This window comes from Cyrtonyx montezumae, unplaced genomic scaffold, assembly GCF_038088225.1.
Source record: "Cyrtonyx montezumae isolate F1298 unplaced genomic scaffold, pur_monq_1.0 scaffold_8, whole genome shotgun sequence".
In the NCBI taxonomy this organism is placed as follows: domain Eukaryota; kingdom Metazoa; phylum Chordata; class Aves; order Galliformes; family Odontophoridae; genus Cyrtonyx; species Cyrtonyx montezumae.
Genome location: NW_027072089.1, coordinates 43,995,094 through 44,015,857, shown reverse-complemented (window position 1 = coordinate 44,015,857; position 20,764 = coordinate 43,995,094). Strand labels below are relative to the sequence as shown.

Sequence of the window (20,764 nt, the reverse complement as noted above, 5' to 3'; positions counted from 1 at the left end):
AGAGAAAATAAGTAGAAATTACTTACAATGAAGGATGAGGGCAGTACTTTTTCTTGACATCTCGTGAACTGCTGTTCCTTTTGGAATAAATCTGAGCAGTCAGGAATCACTGATCATAAAATATAAACACAAAAGGCTTACATATCTAAATAACAATTATCAGATTCCCTTTGCAATAAGTAGAGGGCTTTTTCATGCATCTATAAATCTGTTTAATATTTAACAGGCTCCTGAATTATTCACAGGTTAAAGTGTTCAAGTGTTGCTGTCATTTAAAGAGCAAGTGCCCAGCAGGACTCCTGCCTGAAGCAGGAGTCAAATCATAATGTTTGATTCATTAAAGAAACGTTATACTTCCAAAGGTAATACTGTCCAATTTATATTCTGTTAATCCTTGCCTGACTAATAAAACACAAAGGCTAAGGATTCCTGTTTTGATTTTTATTTACCCGTTCAATAAAACTTTTCACCGTCCCACAATAAATTTGGATTCACAGGTTACTTGGTTCTGTTCCAGGAAAATCTCTGAGGTGGAGAAACTTAGATTTTCTTCTTCTTCCTCCCATCTGGGATAACCAGAGCAATGTGCTTAGTTTTGAGTGTAGTTTCTAACACTGTTCAGCAGCCCACGTTCAGGAAACGGTATGCACATGTAGAACACAGTTATTTATGTAAATCAGGGTAATTCCCCAAATGTTGGCAAAAACTGGGCTGCTCTTGTGATTTCTTCTCATTTTCCCTGCTCAAATGAAGTGAAGGTAGTTACTGGGTTCCTGTGATTTATTTTAACTTCTCAGTATCTACTTGAATCCCTGGAAAATTTTGTGAAAAAGCACCTTTGGAAAACAAACCACGGGAAAACTGAAAATGAGGAAGAGAAGGAAGGAAGTTTTCTTCACTTAAAAGCCTATTTGGCAAGGACTGTCTTTCCTACTCTGCATTTTGTAAACAGCTCTTACTACTACATGTTGTTTTGTGCAGTTCTTCAATGCTGGTGATAATCTAAATACCTTAAACACAGAGAAAGCTTATTGTTTTTGGTTTTTTTTCAAGTCCTGATCCTCTGTGCTCTGCCCCTCTGTGGGGCATGTTGCCCGTGGTGCCATACAAGGGGCCATGTCCTGAAGAACTTGGTGTTGGTGGTTTGCTGTGCTAACATATCGGTGATCCCAAAATAACTATCCTACTCATTCCCTAGGTATGGCTCACCTGTTCTGGAGTGAGCAAAGCAGGGGCATCTCTTGCTTTCCTTGTTGATCTTGGGATTTGGAAGGCTTGGTGAGGAAGAGGCTGTGCTGGACCTACGCCAGCAGCAGGACCACAGTGCCTGGGTGGGCAAGCTCCTCCATCACTCTTGGGATGGTAGCTTCCTTTTACCCACCAAAGAAACAATAACCTGCCTTAATTTAGACTCCAGAAGGGATTTTTTTATTGTTTTATGTAGCTGTCTTAGTCACAGATATCCAAGTAGAGCTTTGCTGAGGTTTCCTATTGTAGCAGTGAGAAAAAAATGATGGCTCTCCCAGTTGAAACTTGATTGGCTTGGTTTTGGTCTTAGTAATAGGGAATTCAAAAAGAATTGACTGAAGTTACCTGGGAATCTCATATCAAGTGTTCACCAGGATCTTCTATGAGCAGGAGGATGAGTATAACCTGGGATGATCCTTTTCGTTCGTACGTTGATAAGAACCTCTGTGTTATTCTGCAGTGATTTTCCTTAAGAGAATGAGTTAAATTCTCAGTTTTATGGACAAGTTTCTTTGCAAACAGTAACATTTTATTACTGTTTTTCAACATAAACAATCATATGCTACCTAGAAATAAAGAACATACATAAAGGAAGACTCTTATTAACCCTTGCAAAATATTTAGGATGAGAGAGAACACTGCAGTGTTGATTACCGGGTCCTGAAGGTAGAGGCTTCTTTTAAAAACACCAGAAAGATGTGAAAAATTGAGGCACTAATCTTCATCGATCTCTTGCTAATGTCCAGGAATCATTCCTGTGCATGCTCACACTTGCAGCTGACCCTGATCTCTGCTCCCAAAGAACCGATTTCATTTAAGTCCCCAGAGCCACTCTGATTTTGAAAAGCTGCTCTGCTGACTCCTTAAACGATGCCAGATTTTTGTTGGATGAATTAACAAAGCTATCAAGCCTTCTCTGTTAATTGCATGGAGAGTTTTCTCCGTGACTTGCTTTGAAAGTTATAACAGCATTATTTCTTCCTCGTTATCTTTGTGAAAGGAACCTAAGCTATTCTGATATTACTAAAGATAATCCATTTTTTTGTTGTTGTTTTGGGGACTTCCTGAAATTGTGTGCTGTTTCACAGACCTATTGCTATTTAGCACGTGTTTCTAGAAGATGTAGTTCCTTTAAGCATGTTCTGCCCAAGAACAGAGGCGCTAATCTGATGCTGCTGACAAAAGGTTATTTTTATGTAATTATTTGTGCAGCCCCTCAGTAATATGATATCAGGAAGCAAAATGATAACATGACACTGCATGAAGGGAAGCTCAGGCAATGAATTAGCAGGGCTTGGTTTAGATTAAAACGCAGATATGGTGTTTTCTTTTGCCTTAGAGGTATGTTTTACAGCAAACTGGTACATTGAATTTTTATAGAAGCAAGGTACATGACTTACTGGGTACAACTCACCGGTTGTCAGTTTTCAGAGAAATAAAATGAGTTACTACTTGTGAAGACAAGGAAGCAGGGTATGCGGAGAGAAAGCAGGAATGAGCCCAGGGCAGCAGTCAAGTGGAGAGCCATCTCTGAGGTTCAGTGTAAACTTTTCTCCCACTGTGATTTTTAAGCATGTTTATTTGGACCCTCGTGGATATCAGCCAGAAAAATATCACAAGATAAACATTTGGAGCTGCATGCAGTCTCCATTTGTGGAGCAGAAATTTGATGACTGTCCTTTTCATCTTCAGTCACGTGTTGATTGTGAGGCTAAAGCCTGGGATACAGCCAGCTTGTCTCAGGCGTTTCATTTACCTTTGAGTGTACAATGCTGAAAGCATGAGTCCTCCTAGAGCAGGAACACAGCTTTCTGTTCCAGGTGGCTGGAAGGCCTGCGTTCCTTTTGAAGCCCCAGAAAGATGTTCACTGAGCTTCAGACACTCTCCTGTGCTTGAAGGTGCAGAAATTCCTCCTGAAGGCTTACTTGGGCAGTTACTTCTCTGCATTACAGCATAGGGTCACTTGGGCTTGTGTTTTAGAAGCATCAAAGTATTATGATACATGTCGAGATTATCGAATATTATCTGAAACCGATAGGACTCACAGTTCTCTGTCAGTGCTGAGCTATGTCAAGTGATGAGGAACAGTTTTGCAGCATAGATAGCATCTGAGGTGCAACTAGGAGCAAAGCAGGCTTTTGCTGTAACATATTTTAGGTAACACAGTTCTGCCTGTAGAAGATGTCTGATCTGTGCTTTGCATTAATACGTTTGAGTTAATGCTGCCTTCTTCTAGCAGTGCATTGTGAAAGGTAAATAAGAGATGTGTCCTAAGAACTTTTTCTGCTCTGGTTTCTGTTCCCCAGGGATATGAAGTTGGATGGTGGACGCCAGTGCCATTCTACTGGGGTGTGTCTAAAAGAGATCATTGGTCTTGAAGGTGTGGAGCTTGGAGCAGACGGGAAGGTGGGGATGCTTCAGTTCCTGCTTTGTTAGACTTTCTGTTGTAAGGAAAAAATAGGGCATAACTAACAAGAAGCACAAATGTAAAAACACAATACAGTGTGTGGCATAACGCACATAAGCCTTCCATAACATACTGTTAAAGCACAGTATGTACAAACTGTAAATATGACCAGCAGAAATTCAGAAGGTGTCAGTGCTCTAGCTGTCAGTGCTAACAACTTTGCTGATGAAATCTGCCTCTGGCAACGTCTAAGTCTGTAGAGTGTTACTGAATCGTTTGGTTTTCTCTTGGCTCTAGCAGGAGCTATCAGTGCAGAATATGTTGTTAGGAGCTTGAAAATAATATCTGGTGATAGCTGTAAGCTGTAATTCTGTTTGCTTTCAGTTTTATTTAATAAAATAGATCTTACTTAACATAATTATTTGTCCAAAGAAGCAGGAGGACACTAGTGTGAACTGGATGAGTTTGTCTAAATCCTAGTGTGCATTCATTTGAATAGAATAAGTAATTATTGAATCTTTAGGGAAAATAGATCCATTTTAAGCAAGCCTATAGAGGAAAGATTATTTTAATCGTATATGAAAAGATTTTTTTTTGCTGAGAACCTGATTCACTTCTGATGGTTTTGTTTATCCAGCCTGCTGACATTTCTGGATTTAAAGGCACTAGGTCAGTGCTGCTGCACATGGTGTGCTCACCTAACCAAGTTACAGTCCAGACCCCAGACTGTAAATTCTTGAGGACAATCTGTCTGCTTATAAATAAATTAAGGCTCACATGTTTTATTTGATACCTCTTCTGACCTTCTCATAAACCAGTCTGGAGTCTGAGACTTTTTTTTTTTTTTTTTTTTTTTGCTTCCTTTTAATGTTACTTTTTTAAATAAACCTAGAAGCAAGGCACAGTCTGTTACTGGCCAAGAGTGCAAGCAGGTAATTGGCTCACTTTAAAATCAATTTTATCACAAGTTATTCATTCACACAGAGTCAGTGCTATAAGTCCAGGCAGTGAATGATCTGTAATCATTGCTGTAAGCTGGTAGCTCCCTTTATGACACCAGTAAGACTTTGCCAGAGGAAATCCTAAAGGACAAAAATACCAGAGAAAGTGCTTAAGTTAAGAGGTGTTCAAATGATTTGCCTCTGGCTGATGTGTGCTGGGGGACCCATATAGAGGAATGCTATTTCAGTTTAAAAAAACCCAAAAAACAAAAACAAAACAAAAAGCTGAAATCTGCTACAGAGAGAAAGCCCAGTGGAAAAAACTGACATATTCATAAATCTGACCCTGAGTAGGATTTTGTGAATCCAGTGTATTATAGCTTGTGTGTGTGTGTGTTTGGGGTTTTGTTTTGCTGAAGAATAATGGATTTGCAAAAGCTTTTTTGCATGGATAAACTGACTACACTGAAGCACATGCAGGTGATGTGTTAATTCGTCTGTGCCTAGCTGTTAAACCAGAATGTCCTTAGCTAATTTGGCTTCCTTTGCTTCGAACTGGGGTGCACCAAAGGGATCCTGCTTGGCTGAGCTGATAGTAAGTCTGTCCATTCTGACTTCCTTTTTAGACTGTTTCGTATACACAGTTCCTGTTTCCAACCAATGCTCTAGGAACTCGAAGGAACACAATAGACTCCACCTCATCCTTCTCCCAGTTTCGCAATGCAAGCCACCGTAGCCTTTCTTTGGCAAGAGCTAACAGCACCCAGGGGAGCATCGATGCGGGTAACTTACCAAAAAGCTTGTTTTAACATCTTTGCATACTCTGTCAGTAGACAATTATAGTGAAGGATTTTTGGTGGAAACACGCTTTGTCTCCGGCAGTCACTTTTGTGGTTAAATTAAGCAAAATACAGTCTCATGCAGTAGGTATCGTAGAGCTTGGAACACCTTTTCCCCATGCTTGTTCCCTTTTGTTCAGCAAAGCTGGCTTATGGATCGTGGAAAGTTGAGTAAACACCATTGCTGGTCCTATGTCATACTGCCAGCCACTGATCCTGCTCAGCATGCCTCCTTGGGTGCCTTCCTCCCACAAAAGGCTCATCACCTTCGTTTGCTGTGGAAAATACACAGTGGCAACACAATAGTCATAAGCCAAAGGTGTAAATCGTACTTGTGACCTTTATTAGACTGGAAGGGGCTGTGTTCACAGAATTGGGCACAAAATGTATGCCAAATCACTATATGCTTAAGATACTTCAGCATATTGAATGAAACAAATGAAAACATCTCCATAAACAGATGAGGACTTGTTGCTGGGAATAAAATTCAACAGAACTTCCCCACTGACTTTCCTCTTACCTGAACATGGCATGGTATGTGGGACTACATTTGTTGGGCAGACTTTTGGCCTGTGGGTTCCATATGGAACTTCAAATAACTGTGCAGTTCTCTAAGCCCTAAGTTCATATTTACCAGGTAGTTAATTAGCTTTCAGTCCCCTGTATCTTTGCAAGTTGTGTTATTATTGAAGTACTTAAGAGTTGATATTGTATACAAATTTTTTTTTACTCTTTCAAACATCCCACGTGAAGATTATTCTGTGCATTACCAAGTTCACAGTTTGCCACTAACTTTAAGTCCAGAGATTTCTCGGTGTAATAAATCCCTCTGTTATTTTTACCATTGTTTTATAGGCAGTGACCTGGGAGACTATGTTGAATATGACCCAAATCTTTTAGATGATCCCCAGTGGCCATGTGGCAAACATAAGCGGGTTTTAATATTTCCTTCATATATGGTAAGTGATATGCAAAACTGGGTGTAGCATAGATAAGTGTTGGTAACAGTATTTAGAATGGTGAGGTTTCGTTTGGCTGCATTTTAAGATTATTATTATTTTTAATCTACTAATAACAGCTGTATGAAATGCTTTGTTCTAACTGACAGTTACTTACTGGGACATGTAAAAACAAACTTGTTGAGGTATTACAACAGTAAATGCTTTTGTTACCGCTGTATTTCATAAATGTTTTAGATGAAAGGCTTGTTTGAACAATGCATTCATTCACTCTCATACAGAGGAAAATTTACACTTCCTCTAACTGGCATCTCTTACAAAATAGGAGAATGCCCATTAGGGTTTTTCCAGTCATGAAACTGCATTGTATTTTGATGCTTATCATTCCCTCATCAGAATAGAACCTTGGTGTCTCATATAGCCTATGTTTCCCAGGTATTTTTCTTCCCCATGGGATAGTCCATCCTTTCAATTGCAGCAACTATGAGCAGAACCCGTATGGTTTTTTTTACAATGTCCAAATTTGTAATGTAGCAGACTCATAACTGTTCCTCGATCTCTGCTCTAACTCGGTGTTTTCTGTGGTGAGAAACCTCTGTAGCATTTTTGCAAACTGGTAGAATTTGGTGTGCTATTTTGGCAGTAACGTTGCAAGGTGCAATGCAATTGTGTGCACGTGAGCACATATCTTTTTGAATTATACATCCAAAGCAGTATTAGGCAGCAGGGAAAAGCTAGTTATCTTTTTTTTTCAAAGTGGTTACTTATTATTAGGTACTCTTACCAACATGCAAATAGGATAAGATTTGAAATGTTTTAGTCTAAAGTGTTGTTCACAGTCTCATTTGGAACAAATTGCTGATGTACTTAAAGATACAGTCTTTGCAGGTTTTCTTCTGCCCCCTGACTGGTCTTTACTTGATAACAGGATTACTAGGTGCTCCTTTAATATAAGTGGATTTTGCACGTGTCACATAGATTGTAGCCAGTCTCCTTTGCTGGCAAGAGCACTCTCTGTGTTGCACAGAAAGGCTTCACTGAGATCTGAGGCTGCATTTGGGTTAAACTCTAAGTGAGAAGTTTAGTGAGTTCTCAGCTTGGAATCCTAGAATGGCTTAGATTGGAAGGGACCTCAAGGATCATCAAGTTTCAGCCTCCCTGCTGTAGGCAGGGCCACCAACGTCCAGATCTGGTTGCCCAGGGCCCCATCCAGCCTGGTCTTGAACATCACCAGATATGGAGCATTCACAGCCTCTCTGACCATCCTGTCTCGGCACCTCACCACTCTCTCTGTGAAAAACCTTCCCTGATATCCAATCTTAACTTTCCCTCCTTGGGCTTAAAACCATTACCCATGCCCTATCACTGTCTACCCTTGTAAAAAGTTGATTCCCCTCCTTTTTATTATTTCTCTTTAAATACTGCAATGAAATCTCTCAGCCTTCTCTTCTTCAGGCTGAACAAGCTCAGCTTTTTCAGTCTGTCTTCTTAGGGGAGGTGTTCCAGCTCTCTGATCATCTTCTTGGCTTCCTCTGGACCCTCTACAACAGCTCCACATCCTTATTGTATTGGGGACCCTAGACCTGGACGCAGTACTCCAGATGTGACATCACGAGGGAAGAGAGGGACAGTCCCTTCCCTGTCCTTTCTGACCACTGCTCTTCTTGTGGAGCCCAGGAAGTGCCATTGGCCCTCTGAGCTGCAAGAGCACACTGCTGGCTCATGTTCAGTTTTTCATGCGCTAGGACCCCCAGATCCTTCTCCACAAGGCTATACTCTCAAGGAATTCTTTTCCCAGTCTATATGTGTATTCTGGGATTACTTCAACACAGAATTTACTGTCAGCCAGTTTTACTTCTACAGTTGGCAACTTGTGTTTGGCTAGCAACTCACAAAGTGTCAACCTTTTTGGCAGCTGTGTCTGGGTGGGAAAATATTTGTTCGGTTCTAATATGGTTATTGTCATAGACAGGGAACTGTCTTCCATCAAACATAAAAATGTTGTTAACTGGCATCCAGAATGAACATAGTTTAGCAGTCATGGTTGTGTTCCCCATCTTCTTCAGGCTCTAGGCACGCTCCAGCCAATCTGAGTCCTCTGAGGTCACACAAAGTCTTTGAGGCCATCTGAACTTGGCGTTGAGGCAGACATGGTTGGGCATGTGGTGCCTTCCTTTTACATACACCGGTAGACTGCAGCATTTTGAGGTCTGTGACTGTGCTTTTATTGTGCTAAGCTGGCTAGGGCTTTCCCCTGCGAGGGAGACGGGACTAGATACATTCAAGGTGAAAAACGTCTTCAAGGGTGACTGTTAATATCATTGTCATTATTTGTTTCTTCTCATAAGGAAGGCACTGATCTGAGAACAGACAGAAGGAAATGAAGTGCTGTGTTTCTTTTGATGGTGGGAATAGCTGGCATGAGCCAAGAGCTTTCTTGTCTAAAGTCCAAGATTTTGCTGTGATGCAATGCAGGAGCTTGACAAGGAACCAAGACGCGGGTGTTAGTTCTTCAGCGCTTGGCTGAGGGATTTCACAAGGGGCTGGTGCTTCCTTCATCAAGAGAAGGGAGGAAAGGTCGTGCTGGAGTGTCCTGGGAGCCTGCAGGTTTAAACAGGGTTTTGCAGCTTGGGCTGCATGCATTGAGCTGGTTGGTATAGGACCATACTGCCTATGTAGGAGACTGGTGTCCATCTTATGCTTTCTGGATTCGGTTGATGTTGCCCCTCCCCGCAGTTCACATTGGTGTGAAGAGGAGCATAACAGGCTGTAATTTTAAGGCATTTTCTTTCCCAGATATAAAAACATTCCCCAAAATGACCACAGCATTGTCATCCTGGGGTACAGATTTCCAAGCAGCCTGTGGCCCCAAGTGGAATAGCACTTCAGCTGCTCCCTTCCACAGGTGCCTGAGCACCCGAGAGCAGTTCTGATGTCAGTGCTGTGTGTGTGGAGAGCTGCAGTTTGTAATTAAAGTTTTGCTGCTTGGCCAGCATTTAGCATTACTGTTTGGCAGCTGCAAGCTGTTGGGTTTTCCCTGTCCTCTTGGATGTCAGTACAATTAACAGAGGAAGGTGAGTGACAAGGATGTGAACAAATAGTGTTGTAGATGCTGAGCTGCAGCAGATTTGCATGGTGTGCTGGCTGTGGAATTGCTGAATGCACAAATAGGGCACCTGGGAACCCACCAACTGCTTGCAGGCTGGGATTGCTCCTCTGCTACAACACTACTGAGATCTACATGAATTCTGCTTCAATAAATACTGCAGCCTTTATCCCAAGGCATAGGACAGACAAAATGTGTGGTCCTGCTTGGGTTTTTGTCTGAAATAAGTGCAGTTAGCACTTGAGCCTATGGGACACACATAGCTCCCTCCAGTTTTTTGGAGCCTGAGGTTACTATTAATCACATTGGCTTTATGGTCAGCTGAATTAGTGCTGATTTGCAGAGCATTTTAAACTGCAAGTCCTCAGCTGGTTCTCAGGAATAGCAGAGGTTCCTCTTCGAAGATAGTTGTGGGGAAGGAAAAGTGCTTTTGGATTGGTCTTCTTGTTGGTTTTTTTTGTTTGTTTGTTTTGTTTTGTTTTTGCAGCAAAGTTTCTGGCTTTAAAGGCTGTGTACTTCCCTGTAGCATTTCTAAAAGTGATGCCCACAAACAGCTTGATGAACAAATCAGAACAGGCAGCTTAAATAATTGTCCAGCATAAAGCCCACCGTTCCTGTTAATTGTGTTAGTCATATGTAAATTTTGGTCTACCCCAGAGAAATTATTTCCCTTTATGTTGTCTTTGTAGGAGAGTCATAATCTCTGCTGCAGTATAAACAGTAAGAGGTAGAAGAATTCATGCTGGGGGAGGCGGGGGGAGGGAAACATCGTGTCATGGCTAACAGATGTCTTCCTGGCTGATACTGCTGAAGCAGGAATTCTTGCAGATCCTTAAATCTCCCTAGAATAGGAACTTTCACCAGCGACCAGGCAGAGCAGTGACTTCTTCACTAGTGTCTCACATTGACCAGCGTGCAGCCAGGCTCTGCAGCATCTCCTTGCTCTTCCTGCATTCTGGTGAGCAGAAAGAAACACTTTCTGTGCAGGGGGGAGAAAACTCACTCTGTAGCATGCATGTGGCCGACCCCCACAGCCCTGGTTCTGTTGCTAACATGGGAGCACAGGAGCATGTTCACGTGGCTGCTCTCTGCTGCCAGGAGTTGCAGGAAAAGAGGAAAAGCCCAGATCAGTAGCATCTTGACTTTGAGTGACCCTTTTGTAACAATATCCCTGCAATATCCATCTATCCTTGCCCAAGGGTTACGCTTGGACACTGGGTTGTGGTCCTTAATGGCAGTTTCAGTGTATTGGTTTAATTATATCTAAACAAATGGACAGCTATACTCTGCTGATAAAAAAATAAAAAATAAAAGCGTGTTGCAAAAGGCTGTAGGGCTCTTGCACCTGCACCTGCCAAGTGCCAGCACCAGTGTCAAGCACAGCCAGGCTGCATTATTAGATACTGGTCTTCCAACGTGGTTTTAAAATTAGAACTGCTCACTGTTCTGTCCGTTTGGTCTAACAAAAGCCCTGCATGATGCTGGAGTGCATTCAGCCTCTCGCTCCTCATTGCTGTCTTTCACAAGGAGCACCAAGGTCAGAAGTGCTCCACTGCAGGCAGTGGCCTTTGGCATCGGCACTGTATTCTTCAAGCTGCTTCTGTAGATATAAACTAAACATCTCCAGATTGCTCTCTTATCAGCTGCTGGGCTTGTACTCGAAAGTCTCAGGGAGCAGAGGATTGCTGCAGTGGTGCATACTCATAGTTAAAGCCAGTGCTGTATGGATTTGATGCTATATTTGGCTGACACTCCAGTAAGCGTATATTTTGTAACAGTGAAACTCTGTATTAGCTGAGAATGATTTTGGGGTGTTAACAGGATAAAATAAAGGCATCCTTACATGCACTCAAAGAGGGAGTTTTCAGATGGTTTGCTTTGTGAAATTCTAAATAGTTCAGTTGAAGATCTTTAAAAGTTAGTAACTTTTTAACAATGGAAACATCTCTTAGTCTTCCTTTTCCTTTTTTGTGTAGCTATTATTTCCATTATAAAGGAATGACTCCTATTTTCCATGACTGTTTTAAGCTTCTGCTCAAGCAGGATTTCCCATATATATGCATCTTTAGCCACCTCCATATACATTGAGTTACAGACAGTTCACAGCTACATAGCTCATGTATGGCATGCCCTGAGGCAGTGCAGAGTCACTGAATCCTCCTCTGCTGTGTGAGAACTGGTTGAGAACTTGCCATTTTGCTACTGACAGCCTGTTTAAACCTGATGGACTTGTGTCTGCTCTCCATGGAGTGCATTTATCAGAGATCCAAGGTAAGGCAGCTGAAGATAATTTATTATATAACTTCCTTTTATTCACCTATCTTGTTCTCATTTTACCTTTATTGGGGGGAGGTCAAGGCACGCAAGGCTAGGTCATCTTTTACTGGTGGCTTGCCAAAGTAGGGTTTATTTCCAACACTATTTCATCCTGCCAGCCTCTACAACCATTTCAGGCATCCTCCCTCCTCCTGTATTTAGGAAACTATATATACAGCTTTCCTGTGAGAAAGCAGCTGCTTGAAAACGCGTGTGAATAACACAGAAGCTAACCTCCAAGTTCAAAACTGCCAGCCATGCAAAAAGTGTGCAGAGCAGAGGCCTCAGCCCAAGCATTCATCATGTTGTCCAGGCATCTGTCAGCTGCCATCTATCAAGGCTTTCATTCGTCTTGTGCAACTCCCGTCACCAAACTAAAATATACATCTCCAGAGTAGATGTATACAGAGAATGTGAACAGAGCTCACAGAGGAGTATTTCTGAATGCTGAAGTGAAATGTGTTTTGTGTAAATAAGCTGTGAGAAACAAGACAGACGAGCCTGGATGACAGAAGTTACAAACATGGGAGATTAGAGTGTTGGGGAGAAGGGTGGGTCGTTCCCAGTGCCGTGCTAGGGTATCTGACAGCCCTGGCAGTGCAAAATGCCTAACTGCTAGGGAATAGTGTTCTCTGTGATTGAGAACATTTGGATGGAAAAATGTCATGCCCCTTTTCAGAAAATATTTGCAACCCCCTTGATAAAGTTTGGAGCATCAGTATTGTACAGCGTTGGAACAGCACCGGACAGACAAAACTTCCACCTTGCTTACAGTGGTGTCTTTTCAATACAGCACCTTTGTTTGTGACTCCCAGACAGCCCAAGAGAAATAAAATTCCTAAAGCAGAGAAGAGGAAATGCTGAGCAGGAGAAAAGGTGGCAGACAAAAAGGTCAGCGCACTCCCATTTCAGCACTAAGGTCCCAGCTGGCCCTTGTGGGTCACTAGGACAGCCTGGCTGTGCTTCTGGCCTCATGCACACACTAAGGTTTCCTCCTGCCCATCCCCTTTCCTGCTCCATGGAAGGGTCAGTGTTGAGCGGCGTGCAGTGTGCAAGCTGTGCTTGGAGGGAAGGACAGAGAGGATGCTTGAAGGGGGAGCTGGGGCTGGGATTTCTCCACAGCCTCATAGATGCACAGTGTGGCAGCAGGAGGGCTGCCTCTCTGTCAGGCAGCATCCCAGATTTGTCATTCCTGTAGGCATCAGCTCTGGGGAAGGGGCATCCCACTTCTCAGGGACAGCAGCAGGAGCTACCTAAAAAATCGTGGGAAAAAAGAAAAGAAGTTGCACAATTCCTTTTCCCGAGAATAAGGACAGTTAGTTGAGCTCTCCAGCATGGCACTGACAAGATGAGACAGCTGCCTTAGAGCCAGTGTGTTCAAACATGCTGCTGTTATCCTGCTACATGAATCAAAACCAGCACACACTGGCTTTCATCTGGATTTCATTATTGTGATTTATATCACAGAGACTGTTGTCTAGCAGGAAGCAGCAGTATTCAGAGTTGGAGGGGGGAGATCGTTGTCACAGATCCTTATCACCGGCACAGAACTGGCAAATCTCTGTGTTTAAAAATAGTTGTACCTCCTTTCCATTTTCAGTTTTAAGCTGTCTGCTTATTCTCAAGCCTCTGAATGCTTTACTTTTCTTTTTTTTATTATTAAAAAAATAAAAACCTTTTTTTTTTTTTTAACAAAGAATTGCTGTAAGTACAGGCAGCTCTCCTGGCAGTTGGCTGGCTGGATCAGAGGACTCCCTGGTAAACACAGAGCAGTGCGTAGGGTGCCCACAAGACAGCTACAGGGTCATGTATACGAGTCATCATAGAATGGCATAGGCTGGAAGAGACCTTAAAGCTCACCCAGTCCCACCCCATGCTGTGGGCAGGGCTGCCACCCAGCAGCTCAGCTGCCCAGGGCCCCATCCAACCTGGCCTTGAGCACCTCCAGGAATGGGGCACCATGGTTTCTCTGGGCAGCTGTTCCAGTGTCTCACTGCCCTCTGAGTGAATTTCTTCCTAACATCTAACCTAAATCTTCCCTCTTTTAGTTTAAAGCCATTCCCCCTTGTGCTGTCACTATCTGCCCATGTAAAAGGTACATGCTGGAAGCAGAGGCAATCACAGCCTGCTGGCCAGCATGACCTGCATGAAACCCTCCAGCTGGCTCTGCAGGGTGCTTAAGTCAGCTCTGCGAGGTGGTTTCTGTCCTGCACAGCCCATCTATGCTAGTAAGTGATCTCCTCTGTACAAGGAGAAAGGAGGCAAGAGCAGGTCTGACGGGAAAACCCATGGTGGCTTTGTGGGAGATAATGAAGATAAAACTAAGGAGCTCTGTGGTAACAGAGAGCAAGCAACATGTAGTTAGGTTTGCGGTGAAGCTTGGAACAAGGTGTGCTGTAGCTTTGCACAGTAGCACCGAGGTCATTCTTTCTAGTCTTGCCCAAGACAGCTAAAAAATGCTGATAATATCCAAAATAATCTCTGCACTTAGTAGCAGGTAGCCTTGCTATGCTTAGCAATCTTTTGAATCTGTAAATAAGTAAGTGAGGCATGGACCCACATTTCTGTACTTTAAGTAGCAAATAGTGCTGGTCTAAATTATGCTTTACAGCTTTTCTCAATAGTCCCCTTACAGCAGTACTAGGAAGGTCTCTGTAACATCACAAAGAACTTTCCCCCACATAAGCATCAGAAGCACACAACTTCCCCACATAAGCATCAGAAGCACACAACTTGCTGATGGTCATCTTTGGGAAAAAGAGAAAAAAGGAAACAAGGAGTAGGCAGGTAGGAAGCAAAGTGGCATTCTCCATTTTGATGGTTTCTTATAACTGCCAGCTCTCCGTCATAGGGCAGAATTTTGTAATAAATCATCCTCTTTATTGAGAAAAATTTGGATTGGTGCTTAAGATGTAACTGTCATAGGGGGCTTGCAAGCATTTGTACTTAGTGGCAGGCAGCTGTTGTGCTTGATGTGCCCAGCAAAATTACCTGCCAAGATGTCACGGGGAGCAATTTATCTGGACAAATTATGCTTTTCACACTGTGAGTCAGATAGTTGAATAGCCCTCATTGTTAAAGGTATGTATGACTGTAACAACTCCCTGTGCCAAGATGTTGGCTTTTTCCTCTTCATTATAGCTCACTTCCCTCAAATACTGCTGTGAGCTATTTAGGGAAGAAGCACACTCTGCTTTCTTTTAAAACTCTGTTATTACCCCTTATTCCAGTACCATAGCTCTTAAACAAAATGCAGGACACATTAGTTGCCTTTTGCTCTTCTTCATGCTCATTTCTGATCTAGCCAAAGACATCATCAGAGAACGACAGTTGTCCAGTTGCTCTCCAAAACCATTGCCTTCTCCCTTCCCCAGACCCTTCCATATTTAATTACTGGGGAAAAAAAGAAAAAAAAAATAAAATTCAGTTGGGTCTTTTGGGCTGATTTAGATTCTCATGAGAATATAATACAGGGAGGCTTAATCTTCTATAAAGACATAACGTGGTGTGTTTTGCATGCCTCTTTCTACTGCCTGTTGTTTACAGTTAACATAACGTAGTTTAACCATAAACAGAAATTAGAAGGGAAAGACAAACCAGGAGCTGGATACCTGGAGAGTTTATTGTCTTCCATGCTTCTGTCCAAGGTCAGAAAAGCCAAAGGCAGGAGGAGAATTGGCACGTTACTAAAATGAAGGGTTTGCTGTTGCTTGGCTGATAGTTTTAGGCCAAGTGAGTGGTGGCAGATGGTTTTGGTAAAGTGTTTCTTGAATGAAGACTGAAGTAATTAAGTCTGGTCATCAAATCAGTTATTGTGATAACTTACTTTGGCTTGACAAGAATTGTCATCTAGGTTTTATCCACCCACAGTTTGGCTTAAACTCATTCTCATCAGTATTTGGAAGGCTCATAATAAGGTATGTGCTGTTCAGGGTTTGTGCTGAACACTCATCTCTGATTTCAGGTCACCCATTCTGATGGCGCAGTTGCAAAGAAATTGTTACCTGAATTCAGACTTCATTTTTCCTTTCTCTGAAATCATCAAGACTGGCGCTTGTTTGGTATTTGTTGCTTGCAGGGAGTGAGTGATCTTGTCTGTTACAAACTATAAGAATGATTTTCTCTCAACCATGTGTTACAGACCACAGTCATAGACTATGTGAAGCCATCAGATCTCAAAAAGGACATGAACGAGACATTTAAGGAGAAGTTCCCTCACATCAAGTTAACCCTCAGTAAAATAAGGAGGTACGTAGCAAAGCTTGGCAACGTGATACAGCTGTCTCACACTGCAGTGCAATTGCTGCTGTACATGATCTGCAGAGGTGCAGAATAAGTCAGATGCTGAGAAAATGAGGTAGAGGTCTATGCAAACATGTACTACCAGGTGTCAAGCTCAGCATCTAAGAGGATGAGGATGTGAGCTGTGCTTGCACTACACTGTCACATCCAGAAAAAATAATAGAAAAAAAGACTTCAAACTGATGGCACTTTGCTTAGAAAGATAGTGGAGAGAGAAAAGTGTTGATTCTTGTCCTTTGTGCAAAGAGCACGGCCGGAAGCAAAATAAGTGATCAGTGTCACTGCAAAGTTGTAGTATTTCATCACTCCTTCTAGTGTAGCAGACTATACATACTAAAGTAATGGTGATTTAGTGTGACTGAAGTGGCCGGAAGGATACTGACTCCTGTTGCTCCTTAACTACAGAATTCTGCAGTGCATAACAAGTTTGGATTTGACCAATCATAACCAACTGCAAAGCTGCATATAGATCACACGCAATCAATCCATTGTTATGAAACAGATTGTCTGTAGCTTTAGCCTTCCAGAGAAATATTTTCACAAAAAAATGTCAAAGCTCTTCAGTAACTTCCGCAGTTTGATACAGCTGTCTGTTGGAGGGAAAGGAGTAAGTCAAAACAAGAGATGCAGTGTGTCCCCAAAGTACAGCGTAAACATACCTGCCCAGTAAATTACACTTCTCCTTTCCATTTGACTAAGCAGGAATCTCTGCAGTAATGACTCTTATGGTGAAAATGAGTAATGCTTTAACATGCAGTTCACAGCATACTTGTCTGGTCTCTTTGCTCAGCTTGAAGAGAGAAATGCGTAAACTTGCTCAAGAAGAATGTGGTTTCGAAGAGCCCACAGTAGCCATGGCCTTTGTCTACTTCGAGAAGCTCGCTCTCAAGGGGAAGCTGAACAAGCAAAATAGAAAGCTTTGTGCTGGAGCCTGTGTTCTTTTAGCTGCCAAAATTGGCAGTGACCTCAGAAAACATGAAGTCAAGCATCTTATAGATGTAGGTATCCATACATTTCCAGTGTTCTCTCTCCATTAAGTCCCAGTGTGTGGTGTATACAAGTCCGCTTATCAGCAGTCGTGCTCTCCTCTAGATATCCAGCCCTCCAGCTATCCAACTGCATTCCTTACTTTTACATTGCTGGGGAAACAGGAGTGGTCATTGTCACAGCGTAAGATCAAGAAACCCATTTGATGTGATTGAAAACCCTTGGTGTCGGATATTGTGAGGTCTGAGATATATGTCACCACCATTCTGTCAGTACAAGTCAAAAGTTAACCTTCAGGAAATTCATTTTGCTTTTAATTTTATTTTTGAGTGTCAGTAAAGAATGTCCTTTGAAAGCTAAATGTAGATAGTAGCTTGGGAAGAAATCTAACAGACTACCAATCTGTGTTATATTCATCAAGTGAAGCTTCAGGGCAAGTGAACATGGTTTCCATTACACTTCACCCTAACTTTTTTATTTTTTTGTGGAAGAAGGTGTTTGGTTTTCTACCCACTCAATATTGCAGAGAGGTGTCTTGTTCCATAATGCCTTTACAAGCACTGAGACACCAATCTGGGTTAACACGACAGAAAATTAGTCTCATGGCTGAGTACAACCAACTCATTTTAGGAGATGTGGGAACTCTGTTGGAGGCAGAACTGGACTCACATCCTTCTTCCCCAGCCACAAAACTGGTCTGATAGTCAGTTTGCTAGAATGTTCTTCAAGTAGCCAGGAAAAAGTAAACTGAGTGGAAGCTGGAAGGTCTGGCCTTTTCCTATTCTCAATCATTGGTCCATCTTTAAGTCACATAGAGGTGTTCATTAGATCCAGTGGGTAACAAAGCAGCAAGCCAAGGGAGGTTGTAAGAGTGGAGTGGGGGAGAATCTCTCTGCAAAGCTGACTGCCTTCTAGCATCCAAATCCAGTGTAAACAGCAGAACAGATGGAAGGTTTAGTACAGTGCAGCAGAAAGCCAAGTATGAAATCTATCTAACCTCCTTTGGGAATAGCAGTTTCTAATATACACCATACTTAGAGTTGTTGCAGACGACGCTTTTTGCCCCTGAGGCATTACAGTCAAATGTATCTAATTGTAGTGTAAATAATTTCCCTAACAGGGTGTAGTAACAGTGCAGTGCTGGAAAGAAAATCTGTGATTTCAAGCAGAGAGGAATTCTGTGGGCACTTACAAGGTGCATGTGTTCCATTACACAAGTGACTACACAAAGATAGGTGTTTCTTTCCCTGTGTTGGTAATCACTGTAAATCTTTAGAAGATGTATCTGCTAGAGCTGGAGTAAGTGAAATGACAAATGCCAGCATAGCTGGTCTGGCTGAACTTTGTGAACCACTGCCCCAGTAAGAAATCAGTAGGAGACAGTGGCACAAACCTAGGTGCGTGTTTGAAGAACATCATCTGTAAGAAAGTGCTAGAAAGTCACGTCCTCATTGACAGAGTCCTTTTCATTTTTTCCTGGGCTGCTGATACAGAAACTGGAAGAGAAGTTCCGGCTGAACAGGCGAGAGCTGATTGCCTTTGAGTTCCCGGTGCTCGTGGCCTTGGAGTTTGCCCTCCACCTCCCTGAGCACGAAGTGATGCCACACTACAGACGCCTGATCCAGAACTCCTAGCACTGGCTGCCCTGCTGGGAAGGGGCTCCGGACTGTTCCCACCTGGCTCTCCTGAGCTGCAGTTACTACTGGAAATGCAAAATCGGACTCCTAACACTCTCTCCCTCTCCAAACCAGTTTTTCCAACAACTGATGGGAAACACTGCATTGACGTAAGACTCAGCTTTGACAAATTTAGATGCCATTACTTTCTCAAAGCAGGTGAAGATTAGATGTTGGTACATGGTTAATGTGCTGAAACTGGATGGCAGCTGACCCTACCAGTGGGGACTGCAGACCTGTGAGCTACCTGTTGTCAGTCATACAGAAGCCTGAGGGGCAGCCTCCCCTACCGCCCCTCTCTCAATCACACAAACCCTGAAAGCCCACGTGAGTGCATTCTCGTAGTGCTTTTTCTACAGACCTGCTGCAACTCACAAAAGGACTCCTTAACGTTGTGAAAAAGCTTTTAAAGAGGATATCTTCACTGTGTCAAAAAGAAATGTGCCAATCTATTTTTGTATCAGCAATTGAAAGTGCACTTTTTCCTGTGGGGTGTTTGTGTGTAGATGTGCGTGTGCGTGTGCGACGCAGACCTGACCTGTGTCCACGTGGGTGGCTTTGCTGTTTCAGCCCGTGTCAGTTACTGAGGGGGAAGATCAAGGTGACCTTAGACATTTACTTCTTGAAAAACGTAACTACTGGAAAAGTGGTAAATGGGATCATTTTGGGACGCTCGTTTTATTGTTTTCTAGTACTCTGATCTTTCCAACGTCTTACTTTTGAAAGGATCACACTACTGTCAGGAGAGAAGGATCAGTGGCTGACCATAGGTTTTCAGTCATGTTTGTGATAAAGGTAAAAGCATTAGTATGAGATTTCCATGTCATGTTTTTTAAAAATATCTTGTGTTAAGCCACATGCTTATTTTTAACCTTCGCACTTTTCCCACTGTGGAGATGGTTAAGACTTGCACTCTGTAGTGTTGTATTTCTGTGCTCTATGTTAGAGTGCATAATAAGCACATTTGTTGTGCTGTATCTTAAAACAGTGTTTTATTAAAAAAAATAAAATAAATTAAAAGTAGGGCTCGGCAGTATGACAGGTGTGTTAAGGCTCCAACAGCAGGGCCATCAGCTGTTGTTCAAGTGTTGTTTTTTAACAAGAACTGACTGTGCAAAACTCAAAACCAGTGCCCATTTAAGTTAAAGGCCCTGTTCCTTTCGACACTGCGATACTGGAATTTGACACAAAACCTTCCTGCAACTCCCACAGCTCTTCCTGGACACCCAGAAGCTGGCAAGTGTCACCTGTAATCCCTGATTCTTCATGCACACTGAGCTGTGCTCACAGACATCACTGGGCCGGTGGCATTCTGGGCATCACACCCGTGTCCTATCTTCTCCTGTGCAGGTTCACTCCCTTGCCCTCCACGTGCCCCACGCAGATCTGGTGCAGTCAAATCCGTACAATTTTGGTATTTTTTAAAGAAATCTCAACTGTGAGATTGTGGCTGAAACCTGACCTCTGTAAGTCAGGGAGTCCTTGCTCAGAGTATGGGAGCAGAACGCCGAGAGGTGGGACGTGTCGGAGGGCGTACACACACTAATACTTCTTTCTTTCTCTCTTACTGTAACTGGTTTTGTTACTTCTTTTGTTTAGGCCAGGAAACATCCAGTTTCTTTAGCAGCTTTGACTCCTTTAAATTCTAGTATGAAAAACGCCTGCATACGATTGCTCTCTCTAGGATCTGGAAAGGGTATGTGAAATGTGTCAGGACAAGTGGGAATTCGTCTGATGCTGTTGCTCTCCCTCCATTTTAAGGGGGATGGCCACTGTGCTGGCTTACAATTATTACTAATACTTATGTAATTACTGATTAGATACATTCCAGTGGGACTGGGGGTTGTATGAACAGAAAAGTGTGCGCTTCCCAATCCAGCACAGCCCCCCCACTCCCACTGCCCCCCAGCCCCAGCAGCCCAGGAGGAGAAGGGCCGAGTGCCCACAGCAGCACATCAGCCAACTGCAGACCACAGCAGTCAG

The 20,764-nt window shown here is 42.8% G+C and overlaps 1 protein-coding gene across 2 annotated transcripts in view; it reads left to right on the top strand.

Annotated features, from left to right (window-relative positions):
• The window catches only part of CABLES1 (Cdk5 and Abl enzyme substrate 1), a 62,702-nt gene extending 42,531 nt beyond the window's left edge, over positions 1-20,171 (top strand). The window contains exons 4-9 of one of the 2 annotated variants that reach the window (XM_065752615.1): positions 3,555-3,654; positions 5,223-5,379; positions 6,291-6,394; positions 15,958-16,064; positions 16,909-17,116; positions 18,599-20,171. In XM_065752615.1, the coding sequence (XP_065608687.1) occupies positions 3,555-3,654; positions 5,223-5,379; positions 6,291-6,394; positions 15,958-16,064; positions 16,909-17,116; positions 18,599-18,739 (817 nt within the window). In that variant the 3' untranslated portion in view covers positions 18,740-20,171. The remainder of the gene's footprint in view (positions 1-3,554; positions 3,655-5,222; positions 5,380-6,290; positions 6,395-15,957; positions 16,065-16,908; positions 17,117-18,598) is intronic. The other variant, XM_065752614.1, reaches the window with a different exon arrangement.
• The last annotated feature ends 593 nt before the right edge of the window (positions 20,172-20,764 follow it).